Below are 22,449 nucleotides of genomic sequence, written 5' to 3'. Positions count from 1 at the left end.
ACATTGGGCATATGATTTGGGCATACAAGGACTGTTCTAAAAAAAAGTTTGAAGATGTAACTGGGGTTGTTCAGAAAAGGTTGACTACCTCAAGAGGGAGCAGTGGAAGAGCCGGTAATAGTATTATAAGTGTATGTGTATGTGTGTGTAGAAAGGACAGGGAGAGGGAAAGAGGCAGAAAGACAAGGTGAAATAGGAAAGACAGAATTGCAATAGACTGTAAAAGAAGATAAAGGTAGCAGAGAAGATATAAAGTTATTGATATTGATATATATCCGATCCAGTGATAGATGGGGGACACGGAGAGGAAGTGGACTGTTTTGTAACTGGTGTAGAATAAACCAACCCCAAGGTTTGTCACAGTGGACTCAGATGCAGCAAAGGCTTCATGCATTCAGGATGCCTATTGTTGATTGATAGCTACCTGATCCTAACAGTAGAAAGGACCACTGTCCAAGTTACTGGAATAAACTTTTTGTGATATATGAGTAAAGCATTCATGTCAGAATTTTCAGACATACCTACGGGAACAAAATAGGTCAAAAATAGTCAACTCTATAAGACTGGTATCCTTATGTTGATTCTTGGCCAGCTCTACTGTTTGCCACTACATGATATAATCAATGTAGGAATGGGAATGATACAATTAAACTATACACCCCTTCTCTCTGCTTTGAGGAAAGTTAGTTATAGAATACCAGTACTGGAAATAATCTTACAATCATGTATTTGAACTTCTTCATTTTATAGATAAGGAATGTGAGGTACAGGCATGTGAAGGAATTCACACAAAGTAACAGCCTAGCCTCTTCCGTTATATTTTTTGGCTTAATTCCTTTTCTCTAAATTAAAAACTCTTCCTTATCTTGAATATGGTTCTTTCTGTGTTTATAGCCAATGTTTAGATGACATCAGTAACACCCCAGATCAGATCATGGAAACAGCTGACAGAGTGAAAAAGCCCAGAAATCTAAATGAAATTTAACACTTTGAACATTTTTATTTGGCTTTGAGATTTTAAATTCCATATGAAAATATTGTTTTGATATGTATATGTGTGCACACTTGTTCTTTATTTTTAAAAGGGATTAAAATATCCAGGCCTGCCAAACTTTGCACCAGATGAGCCAGGAAAAATCTTCTTGATGGATCTGAATGAACAAAATCCAAGGGCACAAGCACTAGAAATCAGTGGTGGATTTGACAAAGAATTATTTAATCCACATGGGATCAGTATTTTCATCGACAAAGGTAAAGCCTGTATGCTTAGGGATAAGGGGGAAATGAGGGAAATAGAAACCATTTATCTCCAGCCCCTCAATATTTATGTACTAGAAAGAGAGAGGATGGTATTTTACCATACACATATGTTTTTGTAAAATGATAGATAGGTATAAAACATTGTAACCATTGCATTAAAGAAGGAACACTAGTATTTTTGGCCCTATGTGGTCTCCTCCTCTTCCTTCTATTCGCTTGTCTTCTTGTTTGACTGTCACAACCTGTTTGAATAGCATTCTCAGAAATCTAACATATAAACTAAAGACCCTTTAGTTTAGTTGTCATTAAAGACAACTGTGAGACATTAAAAAACATAACATAAAGGGAAAAAAAACAAATTAGACTCATCAAAGTTGAAAGCTTTTGTGCTTCAAAAGACACCATCAAGAAAGTGAAAAACAACCCAAAGAATGAGAGATATTTGTAAATCATATATTAGATGAGAGACTTGTATTCAGACAATATAAATAATTCTTACAACTTAACAACAAAACACAAATCATATAATTTTAAAATGGACAAAGTATCTACCTAGATAGACATTTCTCCTAAGATACACAAAGGCCTGTAAGCACATGAAAGATGTTCATCATCCTTAGTCATTAGGAAAATACAGATCAAAACCAGAATGAGATACTATTTCAGACCCACTAGGATGGTGATAATTAAAAAGACAGACAATAACAAATGTTGGCAAGGATGTATAAAAATTGGAACCCTCTTACTTTGCCAGTGGGATTGTGAAATAATGTAACCACTTTGGGAAGCAGTTTTGCATTTCCTCAACATTTTAAACATAGAGTTACCATACAATCCAGCAACTCTGCACCTTGGTGCATGCTCAAGAGAATTGAAAACATATCCATGCAAAACCTGTACACAAATGTACATAGCAGCATTACTGCTAATACAAAAGGTGGAAATAACCCAAATGTCTATCAACTGATGAATTCACAAATAAGATGTGATAGGCATTTATACAATAGAACACTATTTGGCAATAAAAAGAAATGAACTACTCATGTATTGCTATAATATGGATGAAGCTTGTAAATATAATGCCAACTGAAAGAATGTAATCACTAAAAGCCACATATTATGTAATTCCATATATATGAAGTGTTCAGAATAGGTGAATTCGCAGACAGAAAAATTGTTGGCAGGAGCCAGGGGAGTGGGGAAGAAGGAATGACAGCTAATGAGTAGGTGATTTCTTTTTGGGTGATGGAAATGTTCTGAAACTAGATAGTGGTTATGGTTGCACAACCCCGTGAATATACTAAAACACACTGAAGTTTACATTTTAAAAGTCTGAATTCAATGGTGTGTGAATTATATCTCAAAAATATATTATAAAAAACATAACAGTTATTAACATACCATATATGCTTTAAAAACAACAGTTTCCAATATTATTTTTGACTTCTTCACAGTTCATAGTTTCAAACATCTAATTTTAAAATATTTGTGGGTCTATACAGCATGAAGAAAAGTAAGAACAGGGAAACCTCACTAACAGTGACCACATGAAAGGAGGGCCAAATTGAAATGCTAGAATTCCATGAAATCTTATATACACTTTTTATTTGCTTAGCAAGCTCTGCTTTAAAAGATAATTGAATCTAACAATTTTTCACTGGCTTATAATATATAAACTATTTTCATTTATAATAGTGTCTTTACTTCCCAAAATAAAATCCTGAACCCAGCCTTGACACTTCCTCTCCCTGGCCCTTTCGATCAACTCATTATAATGTTTTGTTTGATGTATCTCTCCAATATCTCTCCAGTCTGAAATATCTGTTCACCTCTCCCCATCCTCACTGCCACCAGCAGTCCAAGGGCCCAGCATGTGTTCCCTGATTCTGCATGGGCCCCCAACTGTACCTTCCTTCTCATACCACTTCAATTCATTGTCATAGTAAGGATTGCTTTTTATGCAAATCTGATTCTGTCCCTCTTTTCATCAAATTTTCCATGTTGTTCCATCACTCTGAGGATAAACCCCAAATCTCCAGAATGGCCTGTGTTCCTGGGTGCTTCCCCTGTACATTCTGGCATCTGTACGCTCTCCAGTTTCACAGGAAACCATTGTCCCCCAGACTCTCTGGACCAGCCACACTGGATTTCTTTTCATTCGATGAAGTGTCTCATGCCTCGGGATCTTTACATCTGCTGTTCCCTCTGCCTGGAATGTCCTTGTGCCACTTCTGGCTCACTCTTTGTCATCATTCAATGTCATCATTGAAGCCTCAGCTTAAATATCATCTTCTCAGGGAAGCCTTCCCACCATCTTGCTCCAGGTTGTGTACCTTTCTATATTTCTCAATGTACCTCTTTTTAAAAATCATTCATTACAGGGGTAACTAACTTTTTTTATTTTTTGAGATGAAGTTTTGCTTGTCACCCAAGCTGGAGTGCAGTGGCACAATCTCAGCTCATTGCAACCTCCGCCTCCCGGGTTCAAGCGATTCTCCTGCCTCAGCCTCCCAAGTAGCTGGGATTACAGGTGTGTGCCACCGTGCCGGCTAATTTTTTGTATTTTTAGTAGAGGCAGGGTTTCACCATGTTGGCCAGGCTAGTCTCAAACTCCTGACCTCAGGGGATTCACCTGCCTTGGCCTCCCAAAGTGTTAGGATTACAGGCCACCACTCCCAGCCTACAGAGGTAACTATTTTTTTTTAATGTTAAAGGATACCAATTTTCTTTCCCTCTCCTGCTCTTGCTCTATAGTAAGTTCCTAAACTTAACTGTTACTCTTCAAATGAATGACACTCTATGAAGAACATGTCTCCCAACTGTAGTATTCTTTGTTTTAATTTATTTAATAATTTTTCCTCCTTGTTTTCCTCTCTCAAATATAATCACCATAAAAGCATATGTGATTTGTCCATTGCTGGATTCTGAGAGTCTAGAATGTATCTGATGCACAGTAGGTACTCTCTGAATGCATATTAGATGAATAAATAAATGAACCCTATAGGACAGGCAGAGCACATAATAATATTCAACTTTATAGATGCATACAATGAAGTTTAGAGGAATACAGTAAAGTGTGACTTCACTTCTGCAGTTAGTAAATGGCTGATCCAGAACTCAGACAGAAGAGGTCTCACTTCTAATCCTGTGTCTTACTAAGGTGAGATTAGGGCTCTATTTAAATAATTTTAAAACCACAACTGTTTTGCCTCACACTGTATAAGACATAAGATTCTTCATTGGAGATGGTATAATAAGTGATTAGATTTACCTGAAACTATTTCATTGCATGGGGTAGTATTAGAGGTAGAGGTAGAGGTGGAGTTGGGGCTTTTTTTCTTTTTTTGTTGCTGTTGTGTTTTTTTGTTTTGTTTTTTTTGTTGTTGTTGTTGTTGTTTTTTTGAGATGGGACACGTTTACACAATAACATTCAGTCATATAATCAGGCTTCCATAAGTTGAGTATATTATGATTCACAGCTTATCTTATTTGTTTGTCATCTCCCTTAATTGTGTGTTTAATTCATAAGGCCAAAATATTACACATAGAAATAGAGATGGAATGAGGAGATGGAGAAGAAAAGTATTCTCACTAAGTATATCTTATTTGGAAAGAGGGATTCAGTAGATGCACTAGAAGAAATAAAACCAGGGCAGCACATATGATTGTTCACTACTGTGTCTAGCAAAAGACTGAAGGTCCGTGTTGGGGCTGAAATCCAACCCATGTTCTGTTTGCCAAGCCCTGAGCCTTGGAACAGAGCTGGATCAGACCAGAAGGAAGATTTCATCTGTGAGCAAGCACCTTTCCTTAATGTGCATCAAAGTGCCCAGTGTGTTTCAGAGGTCCTGGTTATGAATTTTGCATCTCAGGGTTTGGGCTTGTTCCATCACGTGCTTAAAAACTCCATCTGGGAAAGGAATAGGGAAGATGAATACAGATCAAGTCCTACAGTGGGAGGATGGGGCCAGACCCTTTAAAACTCCAGAGCTCGTCAAACCTAGAACTCCTGATAACTCAGAAGACAGCACTCTCAGAGGCCAAATTACTACCCTCAATCCTGTTCACAGCAGTTCACATTCCAGTTGAAATGGGTAGGTGACATTTCTGAGGTGGATACTACCTGGAATTAGTTTGTTTTATCTTGCATTCGTATTTACATGCCATGTCCATTGGGCTCACTAAATGTTGTTATGTTGGCTTGTGTCAGAAATTCATTGTCTAGCTGGGAAATGTTGCTTATTTGAAGGTATTTACACTGCCCTGACATTTACTCAGCTTCTGTTGCAATGCAGATAATTATTGCACACACACAACATCTCAGCAAAGTTTTGTTTGCTTGCACTCACTTCTCTTGCTGAAGGGCTGTCTGGGGAACCACATTCCTGTTTATGCATCATTATAGTTCTGTAGGCTCCTGTTAGGCAGGATATGCATATAAGGGTGAAGTGACTATGGCAAAACGTCTTGGCTCTGCCACTTTGTGGTGATGACATTGCTGATGGGTCATTCGCCTCCTGAGCTTCAATTTCCTCAATTAAATCTGGATTCTGGTATTTGTCTGACTTACCTATCAGATAGACTGTGAGAGTCAAATGCAAGATGTATGAAGAAAACTTTTGGAAGTGACCAAGTTTGAAAACAAGTCTAATATTAGTTGTGATAGAGGTAACTTACTTGGAAATTATGCCTTTTTTCCATGTAGACCATACAGTGTATCTTTATGTTGTGAATCATCCCCACATGAAGTCCACTGTGGAGATATTTAAATTCGAGGAACAACAACGTTCTCTGGTATACCTGAAAACTATAAAACACGAACTTCTCAAAAGGTATGGAATGAAAGTATTATGCAGTTCTATTTATTTTGCACCTCTGCTGTGTGCTTTGTTTTCTTTGGTTCAGCAGGCTTTCTTAAACTTTTGTTTTGAAATTGTTTTAGATTTTTTTCTAAAGCTTTCTAATGATTCCCATGGTGACTCTTCCCAGCACCTCACTAGAAATTGCCTGTTAGGTATTGAATATGCCTTTATTTTCCAGCATTTTGAAAGCATTTTAATCCTATAAAGGTGCTCAATTAGATTCGCAGCTCTAATTCCATCCCCTTTACCACAGCAACTCAATACCTACTATCGGTCTCTGTTTAAACACCTACGCCCTTTTTTGGTTGTCCTGGTAGGCTGTGTTCTGTGAGCCTCGCCCACCGGGTGTTATAACCAACCTCCAGAGGAGCCACTTCTTTGTTTAATTACAGCTTTAAAGTAGAATTTTTTAAAAGCCCGTGGGCACTTATAAAAAATACATTTGTTAAGCATCAACTATGTGCCAGGCACTATGCTAGAATACTTAATTTAACTTAATTCTCACAAAGCCTTTAATAATAGGCATGGGTAAACTAAGACTTAGAGAAGGTTTGGGTTAGGTAACTTGCCCAAGTTACACAGTTTGTAAGTGGCAGAAACAGGGTGTAAACCTATATCCATCTGAATTCAAAGCTGAGCTCTCAGTTGCAAAGAACATCTTTCTTCCTGCATTCATTAAAATAACAGGCTTTTCAGTGGACAGGCTGCCTGTTTAAAGGCTGTAGCAAACAATAAAGAATTCATCTTTTACCAAATGGGCTTAACACTAAAAAAACTGGCTCCAAAACAGTAAACTATTTCATGGGATGGAAGAATAGGAATAGAAAAGAAAGTTCATCTTCTCTCCTTTGCTCTCTTTCTCAACATCATGTGTTAATTTCTCCCCATAGAATATGAGGGAAACAAATGCAGAGGGTAGAAGTAAGAGAGGTTGAAGTTATTGAACTCTGCTCCTAATGCACTGTGCTGGGTTCTGAGGCCATAGTGGAGAACAGGACTTCCACAGGGTTGCTGGGAAACTGTGTCAAGTCACTTAATTGGTGCCTCAATTTATTGAGCAAAATGGGGGTTCTCATTTGCCTGACTTACATAACTGGTGGATTGTGAGGATCAACTGCATTAGCATAGGATCTCACAGGAACAGTCTCCCAGAAAGTGCAGCCTGAGGGCACACCTGATATGTGGCCACTTCATTAGGGAGTACAATCCCAGGAAGCAGACTTAAGAAACCAGTGTGAGGCAAGGAAGGGAGAATGTTATGGGTTGAATTTTGTGTCCCCCTGCCCTCCCTGCTCTGCCCCCCACCAAAAAATATGTTAAAATCCCAACCACCACTTCCTCAGAAGGTGACACTATTTGGAAATGGAGTCATTGCAGATGTAATTAGTAAAGATAAAATCATGCTGAAATAGAGTACCCTTAACGCAGTAGAACTGGTGTCCTTGCAAGAAGACAGGCAGATATACAGGGAGAATGTCATGTGAAGATGGATACTGACATTGGAGTGATGTATCTACAAGCCAAGGAATGCCTGGGACTACTGGAATGTCTTGCTGGAAGAGGCAAGGAAGGATCCTTCCCTAGAACCTTCAGAGATAACATGGCCCTACCAACAATGTGGTTTTGGATTTCTAGCCTCCAAAATTGTGAGGCAATACATTTCTGGTGTTTAAGCCACTGAGTTTGTGGTTCTTTGCTGTGCCAGCCCTAGGAAACACACAGTGAGGGAGGTCCAGCAAAGGCGTCATTAAGCCAACCACTGCTAAGTGCAACTGACTGCTTGAAATCATGGGCTTATCCTCCAGTAATCAATGCAAGCTGCATCTCAGGACAATCTGGTCGAGGAGAAAAAGGGAGAAGGGTTTATCCACTGGCCCCATCTCCTGTTAGTCAAAGGTTTGCCTCAAGAGGCCTTCATTCTCCCACATTCTTGGTTGTTGTGCACGTGCAAGTCTAGTTTTGTGGTATCCTATGACTCGATGTCAGCATGAAGTCTGGAAGTGGGAGGCAAGAGGCCCACAGCAGGCATGAGCTGAGACACTGCTAGGCTGCCTCTGTGGGAAGTATGTCAGACCCGTGCAGAACTGGTTGAAATAATAGCAGCTGGAACAAGGCAGGTGAGGCTATGAGGATCTAAAGAGGAGCCTGAGGGTATGTACACTGGCACAGGCATTGATAAGCACTTACAAGGGGGCAGAACAGAGAGCTACAGAAACAAATTTTGAGGCACTTTAACCTAATTTATGGTGTCAGGCAATACTTTTTGGAGTAAGGAATGCTTAAGCTGAGATGCAAAAGGTGAGTAGCCCGGTGACTTCGGGAAAGTCATTATATATCAAAACCTCAAAGTATTTCCTGATTCACCCAAATTTTCCTCCCTAAAATTTAATCTAAAAATGTTTAAGCATTATTTTTTCAAGTCACTTTTTTCTTTTCAAAAATAAAAATGACTTTATTGTTCTTACTGATTGTAAGAACAAGACTTGCTCCATTTTAAAATGTCAATGATATTGAAGAATGTAAGAAAGAATATCACTCATAATTCCATCTACTCAGAGAAAATATAAAGGTCCAGATGAACTGGGTTATGCTCTGATAACAGGACAGCAAAACCCTAACATCCTGATGGCTCAAAACTGCCAAGGTTTGTTTTGTTTGCTCATACATGCTATGTATCCAGTGTAGGTTATTTAGGAACTCAGTTTCATATTATCCTCATTCAGGGCCCTAGGAGGACCACAGTCTCTATCATTACTGTGGGAACATGGGGGAAACATGGTGAAGCAAGCACTGGTTCTTAAAATCTTCCATCTACAAGCCACTCACCTCATTTCATTTCATTTCATTTCACTGGCCAAAGCAAGTTAGGCTGTGCCTAACTGCAAGGGGATGGGGAAGTGTAATTCCTGAAGGAGGATAACCATGGCTATCAGTGAACTGCACTACAACTGTCACAGATAACCATGATCAACATGTACAAGTCAACAGATTTTGGAGTTTGAGATTGATTTGTGAATTTATTTCTTTTCACTGACTTCTGTGAAAGGGAAGAGTGAGAAAATAATAAATGACTAAAGAAAACCCATGAGGGCAATGCAGAATCATGACTTTCTGTGGAATTCCTTAATCCATACTAGTTCATGTATCCTTTTTCAAATTGATGAACATATTTGTCTATGTAGATATGAGTGATTTTGACAAGGATAAAGGATATTTAAATAACTCATGGGTCTCTTTTTCCACCTCTCTTTCACTTTAGTGTGAATGACATTGTGGTACTTGGACCAGAACAGTTCTATGCCACCAGAGACCACTATTTTACCAACTCCTTCCTGTCATTATTTGAGATGATCTTGGATCTTCGCTGGACTTATGTTCTTTTCTACAGCCCAAGAGAGGTTAAAGTGGTGGCCAAAGGATTTTGTAGTGCCAATGGGATCACAGTCTCAGCAGACCAGAAGTAAGCTCTTGTATGTATTTTTCTATCCTTTGCCCTTGACTTTTTGGTGGACTCCTTTCCTTACGAGGTAGTTACTTCCTTACTTAGGCTTACATAGTGAATATATGTGTGGAGGGATCAGTTGTGGCCAGCATTTGCACTAAATCTGTGATCCTAAGCAATCCATTTATTTCCTTGGACTTCAGGTTCTTCCTAGTTAAAGGAGGGACGTGGACTTAAGCATAAAAGGACCTCATTCCAAATTTTTACATAACTCTTGAAACACACTTTCCTAACCCACTAAAAAGGAAGATAAATGAGCAATACTTCTGCCCCTTATGAGACTAGAAAGTATTTGACCACTTATGCTAAGTTCAGTTACACAAAAGCTCTTAGGAGAGAGGGAAGGCTACCTTAGATTGGGCATAGGGATTATAGAAGTTTCAGACTTACTGACTTACAATAGCAGACTATTCAATGAGAAAACACTATTTTAAACAGCATGAAATTTTATGAGAAAACACTTTTTAAAAGGGTTTAAAAATTGAAGGTTTTTTTAAATAAAGAGAAGTACCTTGAATATTAACATGTGTATTTGAGATAATGAACAGAGATGATCCCTGTAGAAAACACCTTTCAGTGTCCTTCCTCTTTTCAAATATTGTGACTGAATTTTATGGTCATTTGATACTTCTTTTCAAGCACTAGTTTTTAGAAGTATATATACTTTTGGCCTAATAGGAGATTCACTTACTTTCATTCAATTTAAGGAAAAAGTTGTGACTTTGAAGTAATAAGATTGAGCCTATATATGTAATGTAGAAACACCAGTTTCATTATGGTCATAACTCATATTCAAAGCCTGTTTAAAGTACTTCAAGAATATTAAAAAATACTACTCCATTATCTTATTTAACTGTGGTTTTGAAAAGGATTGCAGTTGTACTTTGAAGGAGTGTGAATTTTTATACCTCTTCTCCAAAATGAAAGTGAGTGTTGTCTCTCATTACCACTTGCTTAAGTGTAAATGTCATTTACTTCAAAGGTATGTCTATGTAGCTGATGTAGCAGCTAAGAACATTCACATAATGGAAAAACATGATAACTGGGATTTAACTCAACTGAAGGTAAGAGTACCCTGTCTGGCCCACACAATCTGACTTCTTACCTTAGTCCCATACTTGACCCAGGAATGTGCCCCTTGAATGAGGAAAACACGGCTGTTTGAGAGCAATGCCAGTGAGATTATGCATGCGTTTCTAAAATACAGAAGCAAAGCCCCCTAAAAATACCAATTTTAGGTGCCAGAAGGAGCTGTAGGGGTTGTGGGGATGAATAGGGAAGAAAGCAGAGAATTGTTGAGACAATGTCTTCACTACTCCCTCTTTGTTGTAAGGTGATACAGTTGGGCACCTTAGTAGATAACCTGACTGTCGATCCTGCCACGGGAGACATTTTGGCAGGATGCCATCCTAATCCTATGAAGCTGCTGATCTATAACCCTGAGGACCCTCCAGGATCAGAAGTAAGTTCCTATGCCTCTCTGAGCTCACAGGCAAAGCTGCAAGAACAAATTTGTTGGGGTGACTAGAATTTAAGCCGGTTGTATGTGGTGTTACAGAACTAAAGAAATTCTACATATGAGAAAACTAAAGCTTTTGACAGGTAGGGAGATAAGGTTCGTTAACTCTTTTAGACCACCATTAACTCTTCAATAACTCTTGCTATTGGGAATAATGGAAAAACATAAGCTCAATTATTCATATTGACCCAGATTGCCATATCATGTTTCCAATCAAGAGATAGTCTCTGAGCAGGTCTTGCAGTTAGACAGAGAGTTATATATGGTACCATCTTCTTTCACACTGTTCAACATGATGCTCAGATAAAAGGATTTAAATAACTGTCATCTCAAAATAAAATGAGTTTTTGCCTGCAAGTTCTAACCTATATGATGGTGTTGAAAATTGTCTTATTTTCAAGATATCATTTATGTTATTTTAAAATATCTCTTCTAAAACAATAGCATAATCCATTGAATTTTCTACATTAAAAACAACATTATAAGATAGTACATTTTCTATGGCATTAAGGTTAACAATTTAAAAATCTTTAATGAATTTATATATAGTTATAAATTCTAGGCACACATACTCAGAAATTTATTCACAAAAATTTATTGAGTACCTATGTTGTGTCACACATTGTTCTTATGCTTAGGATATATCAGAAAAAATATACAGAGATCCCTGATCTGAAGAAAGGGGGACAAACAATGAACAATAAGCATAAGAAATAAGTAAATTACATAGTAACTTTGAAGATGGCAAATTCTATGGGAAAAAAGGCTCAGCAAAGTAAAGGGGATCAGGATTACTATATTCAGGAGGATGGGCAAGTCCTACTACTAAAGTCAGAGATCAGGGTAGGCCTCATTGAGAAAGTACAGTTTGAAAAAAATTAAAATGTGTGAATCCATATTTGGGGATTTGGGAAAATGAAATTCAAATTCAAACCCGGTAATTGGTCTAGTGGGTAAATTAGGACATACAGTTATTTCTACTTCCAATATTGCTGTTTTTCAGTTAAAAATATGATTTTTTCTTTTTTTATTAATGTATTAGTCACAGCTTCTTAAAAAGAACACAAGAAATGTAAAAAGAAACACAAGTCCAGCCTAAGCCTAGAACCAGAATTGTTACCTTAAACTAGGAAGCAATCCTTGCCTCAGATATATACCCCTAAGAGTGATAGACAAAACTTTCCTTCAAAAGCTCAACCACAATGTCTGCCTTAAGGAAATGAAATATGATACATAGGATTATTGGAAAATTATTTAGGATCTTTTTCATATCTCTATTTTCAAGTTGAATTATTTTTAAAATTTTAGATAAGACTTTTTTGTCACAATTATGACACGCTTTACTTTCGGTTGAATCTCATGTTTTCTACATGAAATCAAAGCTTAAGTATTTTTGTGTAACAAACCTGAGATGAAGGATCTCCCTTAAGACAAAAAAAAAGAGAACAAACTCAATTCTAATAAGAGATATCAATATAGACTCATACCTCATAAATTTGTAATTGTTTTCCTTTAATTCCTATCGTATTTTGTTTGAGTGAACTTCATCCAGGCTATTTGGAAGCCTGAGTTTTTAAATATATACTGATTAGCAAAGTTAAGTGTATTAATCCTGGGATCAATAACAGTACTAGGCAGTGATGTGTCAGATGGAATTCCAAAGTAGTATCCATTATTTATGCTTTCTAGCCACTTTGCAGATGTGAAGGGGCTCCAGTTGTGATGATTGCCATCCCATCAGGTTGGGTTGACTGGATAACTGGTTGTTTCTTCATTATTTTGTCTTGTTTCTCTCCCCATACTGTAATCTCAAAGGTAAGATTCTTCCCACAGAGGGATGACTGCTATCCACTTGAGAACTAAATAAGAGCATCTACTGGGTCTTAACTCCTTCTGTAAGGGATGCCTGCACTATAAATATTGTGTAAGTCATCCCTGAGGAATTTGGCTAATGTCAGAAAGCCAGTTCACTTTGGTGCATAGATATCTTTATGACATTAGTACTTTCATCAGAAGAAGAACAAGTTATTGAAGATATACAGATTTTAGCTTCTGATTTCTGAAAAATAGATTCATCCTGGAATGTTTGGGAAGGACAACATCATGAAACAGCTGTTTACTCACATAATATACTAATAAGTGATTTTTTCTTTACAGGTACTTCGCATCCAGAATGTTTTGTCTGAGAAACCCAGGGTGAGCACCGTGTATGCCAACAATGGCTCTGTGCTTCAGGGCACCTCTGTGGCTTCCGTGTACCGTGGGAAAATTCTCATAGGCACCGTATTTCACAAAACTCTGTATTGTGAGCTCTAGACGCTAGATGGTTAAAAAAAAAAAAAGGTCTACATATTTGGTAAAAGTAAGCTGATAATTGTATAAGTGGAACTGCAAGTAAATAGCAAACAACAACCAGTGAGTGTGACTTTTCTTATGGATAGAAGTAAAGGAGCAGACAGAGATTCCATGATAGCCATCAAATTGCAAGTCAGGTTAATGACAGTCCAACAAGAAGCCAAACTTTACAGCTCTTTGTTAGCAGCCCCAGTATTCTTTCTACAATAAAACATGTGGACGATGTCCAGTGAGGTCTCCAACTCACCTAGAGGTCCTTGGTAACTGGGTCCAAGTTTCTTCCTACAGTTTTGATGTTCTGGGTCTCCTACAGTCCAGACCAAGAGAAAAGCTAATGTTCACGTATTTACAACCCCTGTTCTCTCCCACAAGTTGTGCTGGGCATAGACTGTTAATTAAGTGTTCCAGTCTGCAGATAAAGCAAGAATTAGCATCATGAGAACTTGCATTCTCCCAGGGTACTGACACATAGGAAATCGGGTTCTGAGAAATCTGACAGATGGGCCTCAGAGGCTACCTTAGGGCAGACGGGGCTTATCTGTAATAGGCTGTTATTTGTATTGATGCTTGTATCTAAAGTACAGTTGGCCCTCTGTAACTGTGAGTTCTACATCCGTGGATTCGACCAACCAGAGATTAAAAATATTTGGAAAAAAAATGGATGGTTGCATCTGTACTGAACATGTACAGACTTTTTTTGGTCATTAATCCCTAAACAACACAGTACAACACATATTTACATCATATTTACACGATATTAGGTATTATAAGTTATCTAGATATTACCTACATAGGCGAATGTACATAGATCATATGCAAATACTATGCCATTTTATATTAGGAACTTGAGCATTCATGGATGTTAATATCCATCAGAGTCCTGGAATCAATCCTCCACGGTTATTTGCTAACCTACTGGGCTCTGAATCTTAGATGAAGCCTTAAGGCAGTTGTCTTTGACTGCTTTTAGCCTGCTCTTCTGGTTAATTTAATAAACGCTTATTAAGCAATCTCCAGTAAATTTGGCCCTAAGGAATCTGAAATGAGTAGAATGGTTCTGGCCTAATGTACTATCGTAAAGACCAACCTTAAACTTAGTTTGATGAGAATGAATAGAAGTGTCCTTTTTTGGTCCAAAACCAGTACAACTTTTAGCAAACAAACCATTAATGAAAGTAAGAGCACCCAAGCACCTCCCTTCCCTGTTTGTGACTTTTATTCGGGAGTGGTTTGTTGATGCTTTTTCTCTTTTGGGGATAGAGATTTGGGGAGACCAGTTTACATCCTTACCTTGCTCAGTTATATGTAAGTTTGCTGAAAAGTTTTGCAGGGTAAAATTCTCCCTTTTTCCCCTGGTAACCCATTGTGATTTTGACTATAAGACTTTATAGTTTTCATTGCTTCAAAGAGGAATAAACATTCAGCAGAATGCTATAGTCAATTATCAGATTTTAAATTTCAAAAGCCTAACTATCAAGAGAACACAGAAAAAAAATAAAGACATAATTTAAGAAAATAAGTAGAATCAGTTTTGAAGAATATAATAGTCTTTGTTTTAGTCCCTAACCCTCATGTTTACTATATTAGATAATGTTTACCAGACTAGGGGAGAATAAAGAGAGATAGGAAAAGACAAAGATAATTTAGATGCTGGTGAGTTCCTGAGAATTGATCCTGCTCTGCCTTCTCCTCAGGCCAAGTTAGAAAGGCTGGGGGATAAAACCCCTCAGGAAATTTGGGTGATCTGATTGCTGAGGGACTAATGTGTCCTTTCCCTGGGAGGGCCTGGGAAAGTCACAGAGCCCTAGGGATTCTCTGCGCTCAACCTGATGAAAAAACAGAGAAGAAATGCTAGTGTGATTTACTGGGGATGGCATCACACCTGCACTTGAACTTGGCGCAGAAGCAAATTCCCATGTGCACAGAGGGTGATGGGGGTTAGCAGAGAAAGAACTGACAGACTTAAAAAGGTTTTCTCCCCTTCATAGGGAGGCACAGGTTTACCAACAGGCCTGCAGCCTAGACAGTTATCTCAACCAACTTTCCCTTTGTGTAAGCACTCCCAGTCTTTATGTGATTATGTTGAGCCTCTTCCTTCATTTGGCTTGGGAAGGAGAAGAATCACTCCTCACAATAAATGCTGTATTTTGATAATTAATTCTCTTCTCTTCCCCAGTCTTTCTGCTTAATTATCAGAGACATGAATTGGGAATACAAGGGTGAGGATTAGGGGTAGGTGAACTCTTCCAGGAGCCACAAACAAGCTTTGGTTGTGATATTTGACTTCAAGTATTTTCAGCTATTTTTAGAATGTGGGGTACTTCGTGCTTTGTTGTTTTTATCTTTGAGCCCTTCGATGCTGATTCTATAATCACAGAAAAATTCTCATTCTATATTCCTTTGGCATCAAACAGGTTTTAGTTTCAGGTAGCAGAAACCACTCTATCTAGTTTTTGGGGAAAGTGATCAAATGCAGGAACTAATGCTTCACAAAATGCTGGGGTATTTCCTTTGGGTTTGGAAATAAGACAAAGATTCTCTATTTTACCATGACTGTTGTTTAACATAGGATTGGAAGTCCTGACCAATGCTATAAGATAAGAAAAAGAAATAGGCTCTGCACAGTGGCTGACACTTGTAATCCCAGCACTTTGGGAAGCTAAAGAGGGCAGATTGCTTAAGTCTAGGAGTTCCACACCAGTCTGGGCAACATGGCAAAATCCCATCTCTACTAAAAATACAGAAAATTAACCAGCATGGTGGCACATTCTTGTAGTCCCAGTCACTTGGGAGACTGAGGTGGGAGGGTCACTTGATCCCAGAAGGTCAAGGCTACAGTGAGCTGTGATCACTCCACTGCACTCTAGTCTGGGCAACAGAGAGAGACCCTGTCTCAAAAAACAAAAGAAAAAGAAATAAGGACTGTAAGAATTATAAGGGAAGAAATAGAACTATTATTATTTGTAGATTACATAATCACCTACTTGAAAGTAAAACAATAGAACCAAGAGATGTACCATTAGGATACTCAACAGTGTTGCCTGATACAAGCTAAGTAATAATATTTAATAGCAATGAAAACTATGAATTTGAATCGAAGAGAAGATAGCACTCACAATAGCAAGAAAAGCTATACAGCATTTAATAAAGAAATATGTTAACTAAGAGTACACAAGACCTCTATGGAGAAAATGTTCAAACTCTAATAAAAGATCTAGAAAATATGTTGGATATATGAATACATATTCTAGGCTCCTGGATAAGGTGAACTTATAAGGATATAAATTCTCTCCAAATTAATCAATAAATTCAAAGTCTAGTAGAACTTTTAAAAATAAACGACATAAACTTTTTTATATCTTAAAGGGACATCTTTGATTTCTGGCAATACAGCAGGCTAAATAATTCAGAACAAAACAGCCTAAGATAAACAACAAAAGATAATAGATAAAATATTTTTGAAAGCATCAAATATCTCACAAGATAATATGGAATCAGCAAATCATAATTTAAAGGAAACCAGAAATCCAGAAAGGTAAGCCAAATGAATTTGCTCTTGCCCTGAGGGCATCTTAACTGATTGATCTTGTGCTTTGGGTATTAATGTCTCAGAGGGCAAGGGGAACAGAAGCCAAATCCCAATTCATCCTAAAGTGAGGAGTCTAATAAGGGACCAATGCCTATAAAACCAAAACCCTCTGACCCCAAAGGGCTCAATATTCATCTAAGGTTGAAATAAATATAAACCCGTTCAATATTTCCACTCCCAGAAACCTAAAATGAAAATTGTCTTGAGACTGAAAAAAGTAGAAGAAATAAAGTTAATATTGCTGATTAGTTTAATATTGCTGAAATAAATTCAAGATTGTTGATGATATCCATCTGCTTATCATCACTCAGATTTTGAGTCAAATTCTCACTAATTGAATGGAAAAAAAAAACTCAAGCTATAAATTTAGTATAAAGTCATACCATATTTGTAGTATATTTACTCACCTGGCAGAAACAAACACATATCCTCTCTGGATTTTATCCTAGATCTTAAGAAACCTAACAAATAATTATCTAAGCAATGAGCAACAAATCACGGTAAATAAATAAATAAATAAATAAATAAGTAACCAAAGAAATAGAGCAGGAGAAACAAAAGCCAGCAGAAACAAGTGATGGCAGAAACAGACTTGCAGAGACCCCAAATACAGAAATGATCAAATAGAGGCTCAATAACTATACCTACAGAGTTTAAAGAAATAAAAGACAATTTTAAACCCAGGATACAGTAAATTGTATTAAAAAATTGCAGCAGATTTGAAAAATATAAAATTGAACTTTTAGAAATGAAAATCTAGTAATTGAAATTTAAAACTTAATGAGTAGCCAGGAAACATTTTATTATTGAGGTACAGCAGCTTAAAAATTGTTCAAATATACATTTGTAAAGGCTCTCACAATCTGAGGGAAGCATTTTCCACTTTTTAATTTCAAAGCACACCAAAAGTGTTACTCCATTGGAAAGGCTATGAGGATGATTTCTAATCTTCAGGACTCAAATGCCTTGGGATAGTTACTCAAAGCCTTTTTTTTTTTTTTTTTGAGACAGGATTTCTCTCTTTCACCCAGGCTGGAGTGCAATGGTGTGATCATGGCTCACTGCAGCCTTGACCTCCTGGGCTTAAGCAATCCCTGCACCTGAGTAGCTGGGACTGCAGGCGTGCACCACCACACCCAGCTTATATATATATATATATAAAAATAGGGTTTCCCCACATTGCCCAGGCTGGTCTCAAATCCCTGGGCTCAAGCAATCTACTTGCCTCAGCCTCCGAAAGTGCTGGGATTACAGGCATGAGCCACTGCACCTGGCCCCACACAAAGCCTCTAAATACACCCTCTAAAGGTGGATGACTAGTGAGGCCATGTAGGTTGCAAATAAAGACAGGCCAAAACATGCTTAGGCTCAAATAAAGTCATGGATTATGTGATGCATTTGGCTAATTATTGGCAAGGGACCTGAATTCATTCTTAAGTTTTTGAGGTCAGTTTTTAGGAAGCAATGTGGGGTTGTGTCAAGGACATTAGGGACCAAAAGAAAAAAAGAAAAGAAAAGAAAATGAAAGAGAGAAACACAAATCTTTAATGGATGAATTTAACAGGAAATGAAGCAGATCTGAAAAGATAATTAGTGAAATGAAAAATAGTTCATGGGAGATTATACTCAGTGTAACACAGAGAAACTGAGAGATGGAAACTCTAAAAAAGACATGGAGGCCAAAAGTGAGAAGATCTAGCGTAGGACAAATTGGATCCCCAGAAGGAAAGGAAAAAAAGAAAAGAGGAGGGTAGAGAAAATATTTTAATCATACTGAGACTTAGTAATGCATACCTAGCCATATGTTGGTGACATTGCAGAATATCAAACTCAAAGACCTTAAAAGGAGTCAAGGGTGGGAAGAACTATACTGTTATCAATCAAAATAGATTTTGAGAGTAAAAGTTTTAACACGGATAGAAGGGACCACCCAGAAGATATAGTGATTTTCTTTTTATGTTTGTTATTTATTTATTTTATTATTATTTTTTTTTTTGAGATGGAGTCTTACTCTGTCGCCCAGGCTGGAATGGCGCGATCTCTGCTCACTGCAAGCTCCGCCTCCTGGGTTCACGCCGTTCTTCTACCTCAGCCTCCCAAGTAGCTGGGACTACAGGCGCCCACCACCACGCCTGGCTAATTTTTTGTGTTTTTAGTAGAGACGGGGTAGAGTGATTTTAAGTGTACATTTTCCTTCTAATACAACCTTAAAATATACAAAGCAAAAATTTGCTGAACTACTACAAGAAAAATACAAAGAGTCATACTGTCATCATGGTTGATTTTAACTTGCATTCATTGTTTATTGGTAGAACTAGAAAAGTTTTTTTAAAAGATTAGTGAGAATAGAGAGCACCTAAAACACACAATTAGCAAACTTAACCTAACAGAATTATATAGAACCTTTTGCCAAGTAATTCAGTAATGCAGATAACACATTCTTTCAAGCTCACAAAGAGCATCTACAAAAATTGACTATATACCTGGCTATCAAGCGAGTCTTGATAATAGTATATATTGTCTGACTACAATGCAATCAAGCTTAGATTCAATTTTTTACAAACCTAGAAAATTTGCATGTTGAAAAATTATGTAACATTTCTAAATAATCCGTGAGTCAAAAAAGAGAAAGAAGTAAAATGGAAATAAGAAAGTGATGTTAATTGAATGAAAGTTTTCCAACAGATAAAGTCTTATAGGAAACAACCAAAATTAAATTTAAGTAAAATTTATACTCTTAAATGAATATATTAGAAAAGAAGAAAGACTGATATTAAAGAGGTAATATCATCCTTTTATTGATAGAAAAAAACAGCAAAGTAAGATCAAAGAAAGTTCAAGAAGGGAAATAGTAAACATCAGAGCAAAAACTAACATGGTAGTTAGCTCTAGGATTGTTAGCAGTGGTGGATCCATATGGGTCTGCAGCAAGTTGATTCTTGCCTCCTTAAAGGAAATAATTTACCTAAGGGGTATAAGGTACAGTGAGAGACCAAGGCAAGTTTTTGAACAGGAATGAGAGTTTATTTTAAGCAGTTTTAGAGCAGGAGTGAAAGGAAAGAAAGTATACTTGGAAGAGGGTCAAGCGGGCAATTTAAGAGACCCAAGTGCCTCATCTAATCCTTCACTTGGGGTTTTTATACATTGGCGTACTTCTGAGGTTTGCAGCTCTCCTTCCTTGATTTTTCCTTAAGGTGGGATCTCCACGTGTGCAGTGGCCTGCCAGCACTTGGGAGGGGCTGCATATGCAATGTGTTTACTGAAGTTTTGTGTGTGCTCACTTGAGGCATTTTTCCCTTACCAGTTGAGCATTCCTAGAGGAAGCTTGTATACCAGTTAAACTCCACCATTTTGCCTCTTAGTGTGCATGCTCGGGCCCACTCACCCAACTCCTGAGACCTTATCGGGAAGCTGCTGATCATGTTTCAGGTGTTTTCAATCTACTGGGAACCTGCCTGTCCCTGGCATCAGCTGCCACCAATTACTATTTTAGTGAGTCAGCTTAACAACCACCTGGCCATAACCTGATCGCCTGATCATCTGATGGTCGCCTGAGATTCATGGAAGCAGCGGCGGGATGAGTGCCTCTTTTGCCCTGTTCGTGTCTGCCAAACTACCTACTCTAACATTCCTAACCCAGTTCTTTGGGAAAATGGACAAAGAAAGGTCAGTCTTCGTAACTACTTCCTGCTGACAGAAGGATAGTGATGATTGTTCTGTGGGTCTTGGCCTCTTGCTGTCAGGGCAGGGTGGCTTTGTGGGTTGTTGAAAGTGGTATCCAGAGAGGTCCAAGGGAGACAGGGGCAGGATTTCGCTTCTTTTGTGTCTCACTGATGGACAGTCTAGTGGTCCTCTGTAGAAGTGTGACTCTTTTTTTTTTTTTTTTTTGCAGTTCTAAAAAAATTTTGTTCAAGGAAACAAGTATACTTTCAATGTAATTACAATGCTTCCAAAAATCCACTCCTTTTAAAGTTACATGCAAATCATGTATCTAAAAACTGTAGTTGTGGATTTGTTTTTATACCCAACACTCTGATTGCCTGAAGTGTCAGTGGCTTAGTTATTCTACTGTAAATTCTCTGATATTTAAATACATTCTATTTTGAATTAATTTTTTTATATTTACCGCATTTGCAAATTTATATTTTAGTATAAACTCTCTGGTGTTTTCTAGGCTGTAGTTTCTGGGAAAAAAATCAGTGTTTCTAAACTTATTACATTTGCAGGACTCATCTCCAATATAAATTCCCTGATGTTGAATAAAGCTTGAGCAACTGCTACAGGGTTTTCCTCTAGTAAAAATGTGTGCAATAGGATCTGTGATACAAGCAAATGTACTATAACCCCCTTTATATTTGTAATAGTTGTCTTCCCAATACTCTTCTTCACTTTAAAGGCTTATACTTTCTGAAAGATTTCTTGACTGTAATTGCACTGTTAATGCTTTTATTAAAAGGAACTTTTTATGTCGAGTAAAATGTGAGTACGTATTAATGGGTTTTCCATATTCTTTATAGTTGTACAATTTTTCTCAAGGATACTAGCTTTCCTGTGAAATAAGGTATAAGAACTGATGAAAAGTTTTGCCACATTTTTCACACTTGTAGGAGTTTTGCCAGTATGAATTATCTTACCTACAATCAGGTGTGTCAACCATATAAAGACTTTGTCACCTTTTATATATCTCTAGGGTTTCACACTAGTATAATTATTTTTATGTATAGAGAAGTTGGAGGTGTTGGTAAAAACACTGTCAGTCACATTTCTTAGGTTTGTAGAGTTCCTCTTCAGCATGAATTATCACCAAGTCTCTTAAGAATTGAGAACTTGTGGCTGGGCATCGTGGCTCACGCCTATAATCCCAGCACTATAGGAGGTCAAAGCAGGTGGATCACCTGAGGTCAGGAGTTCAAGGCCAGCCTGGCAAACATGGCAAAATCGCGTGTCTCTACTAAAAATAAAAAAATTAGCTGTGCATGGTGGTAGGCAGTTGTAATCTCAGCTACTAGGGAAGCTGAGGGAAGAGAATGGCTTAAACCTAGGAGGCAGAGTTTGCAGTGAGCTAAGATCGTTGCATTGGTGACAAGAGTGAAACAATCTCAAAAACAAAACAAAACAAAACAAAACAAAAGAATTGAAAACCTGTTATAGGCCGGGCGCGGTGGCTCAAGCCTGTAATCCCAGCACTTTGGGAGGCCGAGACAGGTGGATCACTAGGTCAGGAGATCGAGACCATCCTGGCTAACAGGGTGAAACCCCGTCTCTACTAAAAAATACAAAAAACTAGCTGGGCGTGGTGGCGGGCGCCTGTAGTCCCAGCTACTCGGGAGGCTGAGGCAGGAGAATGGCATAAACCCGGGAG

The 22,449-nt window shown here is 37.8% G+C and overlaps 1 protein-coding gene across 3 annotated transcripts in view; it reads left to right on the top strand.

Moving 5' to 3' along the window:
• Positions 1–13,551, top strand: part of PON3 (paraoxonase 3) — a 30,259-nt gene extending 16,708 nt beyond the window's left edge. For 2 of the 3 annotated variants that reach the window (XM_011974685.1, XM_011974686.1), the window contains exons 4-9: positions 1,086–1,251; positions 5,966–6,092; positions 9,382–9,582; positions 10,607–10,688; positions 10,958–11,086; positions 13,301–13,551. In XM_011974685.1, coding sequence (XP_011830075.1) covers positions 1,086–1,251; positions 5,966–6,092; positions 9,382–9,582; positions 10,607–10,688; positions 10,958–11,086; positions 13,301–13,459 — 864 coding nt within the window. In that variant the 3' untranslated portion in view covers positions 13,460–13,551. The remainder of the gene's footprint in view (positions 1–1,085; positions 1,252–5,965; positions 6,093–9,381; positions 9,583–10,606; positions 10,689–10,957; positions 11,087–13,300) is intronic. The other variant, XM_011974687.1, reaches the window with a different exon arrangement.
• The last annotated feature ends 8,898 nt before the right edge of the window (positions 13,552–22,449 follow it).

The sequence above is a fragment of the Mandrillus leucophaeus genome, unplaced genomic scaffold (assembly GCF_000951045.1).
Source record: "Mandrillus leucophaeus isolate KB7577 unplaced genomic scaffold, Mleu.le_1.0 Scaffold148, whole genome shotgun sequence".
Taxonomy (NCBI): Eukaryota; Metazoa; Chordata; class Mammalia; order Primates; family Cercopithecidae; genus Mandrillus; species Mandrillus leucophaeus.
The sequence above is the reverse complement of the archived record's forward strand: the minus strand, read 5'-3'. Positions and strand labels throughout refer to the sequence as shown.